Source organism: Prionailurus viverrinus, chromosome D1 (genome assembly GCF_022837055.1).
Source record: "Prionailurus viverrinus isolate Anna chromosome D1, UM_Priviv_1.0, whole genome shotgun sequence".
NCBI classification, from domain to species: domain Eukaryota; kingdom Metazoa; phylum Chordata; class Mammalia; order Carnivora; family Felidae; genus Prionailurus; species Prionailurus viverrinus.
Window position 1 is genome coordinate 15911345 of NC_062570.1, and position 10436 is coordinate 15921780.

The 10436-nt window shown below is 56.5% G+C and overlaps 1 protein-coding gene across 1 annotated transcript in view; it reads right to left on the reverse strand.

Moving 5' to 3' along the window:
- Window positions 1-10094, reverse strand: part of SMIM35 (small integral membrane protein 35) — a 45380-nt gene extending 35286 nt beyond the window's left edge. The window contains exon 1 of the mRNA XM_047878903.1: window positions 9884-10094. Within this exon, the coding sequence (XP_047734859.1) occupies window positions 9884-9938 (55 nt within the window). The 5' untranslated portion in view covers window positions 9939-10094. The remainder of the gene's footprint in view (window positions 1-9883) is intronic.
- Between the last annotated feature and the right edge of the window lie 342 nt (window positions 10095-10436).

The following is a 10436-nucleotide window of genomic DNA, read 5'->3' on the forward strand; positions in this document are numbered from 1 at the left end:
TGGTCCACTGCCCCCTTTCCTAGGTCTTCCCCTCCTTCCATTCAGGTCTCTCTCTTCCTAGCCCAATCTCGGGTTTAGTGTTCACCCCAGGGCCAGGGCTGGAAAGGAACCCATGGAGGAGGTGATGCAGGCCTGGGCACCTGTGGGCAGGGTCTGGCAGCCATGACATGGGCACAAGGAGAAACGACAGACCTCAGGAAGGGGTGCCCAATGTGTGGGTGAGAGGCAAGGGTCAGGGACCAAAGTGGCGTGAGCGCAGAATCCTAGAAGAAGAGCTTGAAATAGGGACCAAACCAGAAACCCACTTGCAAGAACGCGAGAAAACACACATTGAGGAAACTCGGGTATAGGCATGTCTATTTTTTTTTTTAACGTTTTATTTATTTTTGAGACAGAGAGAGACAGAGCATGAACGGGGGAGGGGCAGAGAGAGAGGGAGACACAGAATTGGAAGCAGGCTCCAGGCTCTGAGCCATCAGCCCAGAGCCCGACGCGGGGCTCGAACTCACGGACCGTGAGATCGTGGCCTGAGCCGAAGTCGGCCACCCAACCGACTGAGCCACCCAGGCGCCCCTAGGCATGTCTATTAAAGAGAGTCAGGGAGGGATGCCTGGGTGGCTCAGTCAGTTAAGCATCTGACTCTTGATCTCAGCTCAGGGCATGATCTCTTGGTTCGTGGGTTCGAGCCCCGTGTCGGACTCTGTGCTGACAGTGCGGAGCCTGCTTGGGATTCTGTCTCTCCCTCCATCTGCCCCTCCCCTGCTCTCTAAAGAAATAGATAAATAAAACTGGGGGGAAAAAAAGGGACAGAGTTGAGGAGCCAAGAGTGGGGATTCTCTCTCTCTCCCTCTTCCTGCCCCTCCCCTGCTCTCTCTCAAAATAAATAAATAAAACTTTTAAAAACAGAGAGAGAGAGAGAGAGTTGGGGAGCCAAGAGCTGGGGTAGGGGTAGGGCTGGGTCCACCTCAGACTCCAGGACAGGAGTACAGTGTGTGTTCTGCCTCCGGGCGAGAAGGTTCTGGAATCTGACCACGAGCCCAGACTTAGGGACTTGGGGAAGAAACGGGGTGTGGACGCCCTTCTGCAGAAGAGGTACTAATGACTTCAGAGTATCCCCCCCCCCCCTCCAACTTCCCTGTCCGTAGAGCAGAGAACTGTGCTTCTGAGGTTTCGCTGGTAACTCTAGGGAAGCAGGAGAGGTCAAAATAGAGCACTTTACAATTTGAACAGACATGTCGCCAGTGGCCCAGGCATCGTTGGGGTGAGGCTGCTCTCACGGGGCCAGGTCCTTATCTCAGAGGCAGGGCCCTCCCAGCGCCAAGCCCTCAGACTGGTTTGGGTCCTGGCTCTGGTACTTACTGGGGCGTCACCTCCCTCATCTGGGTCAACGAGTGGCCTTAGAAGGCCCACCTCACGGAGCACTTTAAGGCTTAAATCAGAAAACCTGTGGAAGAATTTTGCCAGTTGCCGAGCACTGCACAAACGTTTGCCCCCAGTGATGAAAATATCAAAGGGGCATCTGGGTGGCTCCGTCGGTGAAGTGTCCGACTTCAGGTCATGATCTCTTGGTTTGTGAGTTCGAGCCCCGCGTCGGGCTCTGTGCTGACAGCTGGGAGCCTGCTTCAGATTCTGCGTCACCCTCTCTCTCTCTGTTGCTCCCCAGCTCATGCTCTGTCTCTCTCAAAAATGGAAGGGAGGGAGGGAGGGAGGAAGGGAGGGAGGAAGGGAGGAAGGAAGGAAGGAAGGAAGGAAGGAAGGAAGGAAGGAAGGAAAGAAATATAAAAATAGGAGTTCCATTCCCAGGACAAGCAAAATGATGGGCCTTTGGGTGCACCGGGGCACCATCGGGATGCCCCAGTCCCCGGGCCTTCTAGATGTAGTTCTAGCTCTATTCCTTTGCTGCTCTGCCTGGAAAAGCAGTCTGGATGGCCCCACTCACTTCGGGCCCAGATGAAACCCTGGAGTGTCGTTGGGAACCTCTGGATTTGGGGGCCCAGGGGGAGGTGCTCAGCCCCTGCTGGGTAAGATGATCAGTGCCCGCCCCCCTCCCGCCCCACTCCCTGTCTGGCAGGGAAAGCGGAAGGGGAACACCGGCCCCATGAAGCAAGCGAAAACCCTGCAGGCCCAGAAGGTGGAGAAAAACGCGATTAGCATTTTATCTCTGCACCCCTAGCCTGGGAGCCGCGTCTGCACGCCCGCCCGCCTCTGTGGGACGAGGGGCAAACGCAGCCAGGACCTTGTGTGTCCACTCCGGCGCCTCTCCCCGGGGAGCCTGCCTAGAGTCTGCGCCCAGAGCCCAGACATCTCCTCTCCTGACCGCCCTGCAGAGCAGGGAGGCGGAGGGAGGCTGAGGCTCTCCTCCAGCAACAGGAGTCCCAGCCCCTTTCCGTGCTCCGAGTGCGAACACCCTCTCCCACTTCCCCCACAGCCCTCTTGCAATTGACTCCTGGTGCTGATGACAGCCCTGGGAAATGTTAAAATAAGATGTGGTGGCTCTGGAAGGCCTGAGTCAGGGTTGGGCAGCAGCCAAAGCTGCCACCAGTCTCCCTTCCCCAGCTGCCGGCGGACTCTGGACAGGGAGCCGGCAGCCCCAGGAAGCATTCGTGGTGGAGACCCAGAGGTGGCTGCCTCACTTCCCTCCCAAGCTTAGGGTCCTCTGTGCCCCTGGGTCCCAGGTGGGGCAAAGACAGCTGCCATTGGCTGGCTGGAGCCCCGCCCCCGGGCCTACAGAGGGTCCCCCTCTTTTCTTCACATCTATCAAATCCCCTTCTCCCCTCTCTTCCTCTGGTTCCCTGCCAGCTCCCGGTCCCCTGGAATGCTGGTTCCCATCTGGCTTCCAAATCTCCTTTCAGCCAGACACTGGCCCTCCCATCACCTCCCCTCCTGCTCGGCTGCCCTCATTCTTTGGATCCCTAGGCTGACACTCCCGCCGGCCCTTCATCTTCCCTTACTGATCCCAGAACGAGGGACGGAGCGAGCACCTCCACGCTACAAATCCAGCCCCGTGTCCTGCAGATGCAGCGGTCCTGGCTGCAGGTTTGGGGGAGTCCAGCGGGGAGGCCCCCGGGCCAGCAGAGCCTCCCAGAGACGCCGCCCCCCCCCCCCCCCCGAGGCACTGGCCGGTGCCAGCACGTGGCCCGAGCCCCGCTTGTCCAGACCCGGGGCTCCTCACACCGTCTTCTCAGGGGCAGACGCACACCGCCCACGTCCAGTGGGGGTGACTCAGGCTGTACTTGGGCCCGGGCTCCGAGCCCAGCATCGCCCCCACCCCCTCCGAGAAGAGAAGGGTGAAGAGACCAGGCTCTTGGCCTCCAGAGCCTTGCCGCGAACCCCGGACCCGAGCCCGGCTTCCCATCTACGACGCGGAGGAAGGAACGCCCGCCTGGCGAGACCGTTGGCAACACTGGGTGCCATATTCACGCGACGCGTTCAGCAGAGTCTGGTAAGTTCTCACTCGACAAGTAGCATTTCTTGCTGTGGTTATGCCAACATGTTGATTTTTTAAAATAGTTACTCCAGGGACCAGCGGGATGAGTCCCCACCTCAGGTGACCTCCTTCCTGGCATCAGGGTCCCATGGAAGCCAAATCAGTAACTGGGCACCAAATGAACACACAATCAGATCAAGGGAAGGGGGGGGGGGGTTGTGGGAGGGAAATTTTCTCTCTGAAAAGGCCCCGCAGCCTCCACTAGGGCTCCACCACAGTTCCTCTCCATCAGAAACCTAGCATCCCCCACTCCCAGGCCCTGTCCTCTGACCTGGGTTTGTTCAGAGCCATGCAGCTTACTTCCTGTGCACCCGGGATCCCCCTTGTGACGACACCTTCTCTGTCTAGACGTGTGTCACCGACTAAAGCCAGAGTAGGCCCCTGCTCCCCGGGCCTCTGAGATGGCGTTTCTCTTCCCATTATGAGTTGGCTTCAGAAAACCAGTCCTCAGTATTCAGAGGCTTCACCGCTTTTGCAGCCCACGGCCCGGCTGTCGGGGTGCAGGCGTGTGCCGCTTGCCACGCACAGGGTGTGACGGTTACAAAGGGCTTCACCCCACGCACTGCCTCGGCCCCGGTTTATTATGACCCAGTCTTCCCGCTCTGCACTGTAAGTGCAGACCACCCGGCACGCGGGCTCACAGTTCTATTCCATCGCAGGGAAAAGCAAGTCGAGAGAAGCAGCCAGGAAGGACTACTGCATGAAGGCAGACACCCCTTTGGTTCACAGGGGCTGGGACCACGGGTCAGCCTGGCTCCTCTCCAGACCCTGCCTGAGGGCCCCCTGCCCAGCAGAAGCAATGATGACACCGCCTCTGACCCCTTCCCGCGGCCGAGCTGGGGGGTCGGGAATGGAGACCTGGCAGCTGGCTGGGGCTCTGGCCCCTTTGATTCTGTAACTGAGAACCAGGCAGATGGTGGGGGGAGAAGGAAGGCGGGGCCAAGCGCTTTATCCAAGCAGGCCTCTCTCCATCCCTCCCTCCGCACCGCCCCCCCCCCACCCCTCGCCCTCTGTCTCGTCCACGTCTCTGCGCTTCTGCCTTCTCACCGCCTTCTGTTTTCCTGTCCATGGCCCTCACTTCCCATCTCAATAATGATCTTTCCGTTTCTTTCAGCGGGGAAGGAATTTCCTAGATACCTTTCTTCTCTCCTTCCTGTTTTCTGTTTCTCTTCCTCTCTCCTTTTCATTTTTCTTCCTTCATTCCTAACTCTGCTTCATTCTCTTGCTTCCCACCCCCCCCCAATCTGTTCTTCTCTTCTTTTCCCTGCCAAAGGAAAATACTAAAACGGAAGAAGACAACCATGAGCCTCCTGTCCATGTCACACACCCTGCCCCCCAAACACACAGAGCCCGGGATCCCACCAGAGGGGCAAGCTGGTAGTTCCACATGCCATCCTCAGAGGCGTCACCGACAAAACCACTAGCCTTCTCCGTGTCAAGCCCCGGGTGGACCCTCAGACAAGCACATCCTGACCGGGGACAGCCCAGAAATCGCAACTCAGAAATGACCGGACTCAGAAATGACGGCCCCCCGCGGAGCCTCAGTGACCCAACACCTATCCCAGCCTCGGCACCTGCTCGGCACCCACGCCCCCTCCTGCCCCACCAGGCTCCTCCCCTGCCCTTCACTTTGCTTATCTTCACACCAGAAGATGAGAGCAAGGGCACACCCAGCCTCATCAGGCTTTCCAAATTACTTTTGCCTGAAGCCCCATGAGTAGGAACCTGCCCACAGCCTAAGACGGCTCAGAAGAGGAACAAAACAAGGGGAACCTACACTTTGGGTGGTTCCCAGAAATACGATATGGAAGAGGTCTGACCCCTGGGAAGGCTAGAGACTGGACAGGAGACACCAGTACTGCCTTATGAACTTATCACGTTTGAACTCATTGCATTTCCTTCAAGGACTCATTCACCTGGGCCCCGCCTGGGCGAGGGGTGCCCGCAGCCCAAGACCCCCAGAAGCCCGACCAAGCAGGACAGCTCCACCCACTGCTCTCATGGGCATCTCTGACTCAACCTGCTCGAATCCAGACTCTTTATCTCCCTCCCCACACTCACCCCTCACTGCCATCTGCCACCTCGGTCAACGGTACCACTACCCGCCCACAGTCACTCAGAGAGCCGGGGCTCACCCTGGATCCTCCCCCTGCCGTGTTTTCCAAACTTATTAGTCACCGAGTCCAGTTCACGTGTAAAATTTCCCTCTCCTCTCCTGTCCCCTTCACCTGGGTTCAGGACCTCATCCTCACTCGCCTGGACTTCTGCAAAAGCCCTTCTTATCCTCTCTTCCCCAGTCTCATTCCACCACTGCCAGGGAAGGGCTTCCGAAATGAACCAAACAAGTCGTTGTCCTGCTTCAACAGCTTCCACTGGCTCCTTACTGCCTAGAGTCATGATGTCCAAACTACTTTGACTGCTGTGTCTAATCAAACAGATGCTGGTATCCATCCCTAAGGGGTGTGTATTTCTATCTATGTGTCTGTGCACTTACATGTGCCATCATCCCCCGCCAGTTATCTAAAAGACCACAAACCTTTAGGGAAAGAATATTACTGACATCAGGAGATTTGCATCTATGTTGCCAATCACCTTGGTAATTTTGACTATTTCTGGTCTGGCTTCCACTGGTTACAATTGGATTGTTACCACTTTTAACTCAGGATGGAAAGAGGACAAGGGGCCCTCTGAGAGCAGGCTGGGGTGGGGGAGGGAGCAACAGCCTTGCCAAGTTCTTGCTGTCCGCTTGCGCTGGGGTGACCCACCCTCTCTCCAGCCCCCAGTGTCTTTCCAGGAAACTTGTTGAGACCTTGTCCATCCTGTGAGGGTCAGCTAATTAAAGTCAGATAAGAGCACCCATAAATCCACTGCAGGAACAGATGTAAATATGTTACAATGTGCTAACAGTGAGGGAGGATGCAAGGAGCCCCTGTCGATTTCATGGAACCCCTCACCCCATTTCCCTAGGACCCTCCCTGACACAGGCAACATGCACGGCATAGGGGCTAAGGGCAGGCACCAGGGTCAACCCATACAGTAAATATTCGAGAAGCTCAAATTCTTTTTTTTAAAAAAAACGCTTATAAATAGAGGCTTCAATTTTTTTCCTCCTCTCCCAGTGGATCATCTTGCATAATCCCAGGGCTCAAAAACCCTAGTTTGAGAACTTCTAGTGTATACAAAAGGTCTGCGTCCAAATTCCTCATTTTGTGTAAAGGTCCCACCAAAGAAGATGTCTTGTAAATTTCTCATAATCGGGGCTATGGAGGATTTATGTTCCCAGCACGAGGCTGGCGTGGAGCAGGTGCTCAGTAAATATTTGTGGAATTAATAGCTGGTTCCCCAAACACATACAGCCTCCTCTCTGGGCTGTGAATGTTCTTTTCCCCCTTAGAGCCCGGACTCTTTCACTTAGCAAGTCCTTGTTCAGCCTCATAAGCTCAACTCAAATGTTACCTCCTCTGGGGAGGCTGCCCCGACCTCAGGCTCTGTTTGTTCTTTCAGTACAGCAACTTCCTGCGGATCAGAGGGCGAGGTCTGGGCCAGGTCACCCCCACCCACCCAGTCACTCGCCACCCACCTCTCCACCCTGGTCAAGAGATGTGGAGGCAGGGAAGGCACTTCATCTGAGTGTCCCCAGTGCCCAGAACACTGTAGGTTCTCAGTCAATGTCTGATGAACCAGAGATTCACAGAGCCAGGAATGAGGTCAAGGGATGGTCCAGGCCAGAGACTTCCAGGCTCAAGAACTTTGGTTCAGGGCACCAGGCAGGGAGAGGATGAGGGCCAAGGGAGATGGCGTGGGGAACATCCAGGACCATGTCTGCATGGTGAACCTCTGAAGTCTGCTCACTGATGGCATTCCATGTGAGACACGAAGCCTACTTGGAGAAGTAGGGACCCTGGGCGAGGGAGTGAGCACTGGAGGCACCGTGGCGGCACCTGCAACCCCACGGAGGCCAGGGAGCCTCAAGGAGCCAAGCAACCTCTCCCCCAAGCATCGCTCTGTGGCCAAAAGCACTCAGTCAAGGGAGAGGCACCAGCACCATCATTAAATGATGGAGTGGGGGACCTGCCAAAGCCCGGACAAAGGCAATCTGAAAGCATTCCTGCTTCCAACTGGGTCAACCCAACGAACTCACTTGTTAATGGCCCCCCATCAACACCGGCAGCCACACAGAAGCCTCAGCCACCCCCAACCCCTCCCCCAGGGGGCCCTTCTGGTCCTGCGCCAGCATCCTGCACCAGCTTGGGTCCCAGGCCGGCCCGCCCGGTATAGGCTGCGGGCTGTTAGGCCAGTCACCTCCGTTCTGCAGCCATCATGGGAACCGGAAGACGGAGCCTGCAAGGCTCTTAGGACGACAGCAGCCACGGTACCCACTGCAGGCAGCACAGGGCAAAACGCAAACTGCAAAGCCAGAGAGAACAGGTCTCCTTTTCTCCATCCTCCCTGGCCCTGTGGACCAAGCAGTGATGGAGGCTTTCTCCATCTTTCACCTCAACTACTACGACCAATTCTTCCCCACCTCCCTCCTCTGCCCTGTGCCGCTGCCAGAATCATCTTCCCCTGTGGCAGGAGTTGTGTTTTCAGCTACTTTTACCCAAGCAGCATTTAAGCGCCTTTCGCGTGCACGTGCCAAACTGGGGCTGCAGGTATAAAGATACACGCGGCCCCTCCTAGGAAGTGCTGCGCAGGGTCCCTAAGTACTTAAGGCTGTTGTACAAGGTCACTAAGCTGGGACTCGAACTGGTCACCACCCCAACTCCATCGCCCCTCGCTTGCCGCCCCTTCCCTCCCAGCCCACCTTCAGCACAAGGACTAGCAGCAGAAGTCCCAGCATAAAAAAGGCTGTCCAGGGGCGATGACAGAAACAGGCAGAGGATAGGACTCAAACATCTCCAACCATCCGGCTCAATGGCTTTGGTGGAGGAAGTGCCTTTTGAGGGGGAAGGGGGGGGTCACTTCCCTGCTCAATATTTCCCTTTAGGTGGCAGTGTGAGCAAGCTCAGAGCCTCCCCCCGCCCAGGAGGGCCTCCCCCCTGCCCAGGAGGGCCTCCTCCCCCAGCAGGCCTACCTCAGGAGAAACCAGCCCAGGACCCCAGACAAACAGCCAGCCAGTACTGGTCCAGCCTGGACTTGAAGGCCAAGAGCAAGAGCCAGCGCAGCCCCAAGCCTCAGCCCGAGACCACCAGTCCCAGGCTGCGAGAAAAAAAGCCCACCCCCAATGCGCGATGGCCACATTGCCTACCCCCTCCCCCAGACATCATCTCACCCGGATGCAGGACGCTTGGTGTAGCTGACGTGGTACAAGTTACATTGGGGCAAAAAAAAAGCCAGAGCCAAATAGGAGTAGACAAGTGAATTTGCTGCAATAAATGTAATCTAGGTCAAGGATCAAAACTCCTGTCCACAGAGGACACGAGCTGCCAGGACTTAGCTGTTCTGTGTGTATAATCCTCAAGGACACAGGGCAACTCTAGAGGAAAGAGGAAGAACACAGAGAAGAAAAAGACCTGGGAGCTGCCGCTGTGTTCCTTTCCTGGCGCGACAGTGACAAAGGCCCGCAAATGAGGTGGCTTAATCGATAGAGACCTAGGGTTACATAGTTCTGGAGGCTGGAGGTCTGAAATTAAGATGCTGGCAGGGCCGGGCTCCCTCTGAAGCCTCTAGGGGAGGATCCTTCCTTGACTCCTCCAGCTTCCGGTGGCCCCAGGTGTTCCTCCACTTGTGGCTGCACCTCCTATCTCTGCCCACCCCCCCATATCAGTCTTCCCCCAATCCCTCCGTCTTCACATCTTCTTTCCTCTGTGCATGTCCATCCCTGTCTCTTCTAATGAATCGTGTTGGATTCAAGGCCCATCCTTCTCCAACAGGACCTAATCTTAACTAACAACATCTACCTACGCGGACCCTGCTTCCCAATAAGGTCGCATTCTGAGCATGCGGGTGAACATGAATTCCTAGAGGACACTATCCAACCCAGCAAAAAGCTATCCTGCCCGGTTGTCAACAAAAGGCAGAAGAAGAAAGTACCATGTGAAGGGGTTTGGGATGGGTCAGTTCCAGGTGGACGTCTCAGTGGCCCCGGCCAAGTCACTCCGCTTCTCTGAGCCTCAGTTCTCTGATCAACTGCACAAGGTCGGTTTTGAAGGTCACGTAAGAAAAAGCTTGGTTACTGCAAAGCTCTGTACCGGGAAACACGGGTGATGTTTCCCTCAACAATGCCAGGTAAGACACCACCGATACTCTGCCTGCCTCCTTTCTAGGTCCACGGTGTCTACATTCCAGAATACCCTCTTCAACTATGGGGCCAATCTCGCATGAGCCACGAGCCGGCTCCCTGGGTGAACTGGGAGCACCTGCCCTGATCACATGAACAAGCCTTTGCCAACGTACCTCTGCAGAAAGTCAAAGCTGGATCATGTTGTGATTCAGGGCTTCTAGACGGCATCCTTAAGCAGCTGGGCCACAGGGAATCGGGGGTGTTGTCCTGTGAAGCCTCCGCCTGGTTCACAGAGGCAGTGAGGTGCAGAACGAGCCCAGAGAAGGAGCCCAGCACAGCACGAACAAGGCCCTGCGAAGCTCTCAGAACCGAGACGGGGCGTGGCTGGGGGACAGTTCAGCCCTTCCCCCAGCGGGCGGAGGGATCTACATCCGGGTCCTTGAAATTCACAAGGCCTTTACTCAAGCTAGTCACTTACCTCGCCTGCCTGCGCTCAGGGGTGGGCGGAGCCTCCCGATCCACGTTGCTCCCCCAAGTTCCCCACCCACGTTGCTCCCCAGTATTCCCAGCCACCTTGCGGGGCAGACCGTGAAGAGACTCAAAAGGGTAAGGGTCCCTCCCTCACCCACACAACTGGCAGAAGATGCGGCTGGAACGTGAGTTACCAACACGTACTGTTCATGAAGCTTTAAAGAATGAACGACGTGCACAGAATACAGGGCCCAC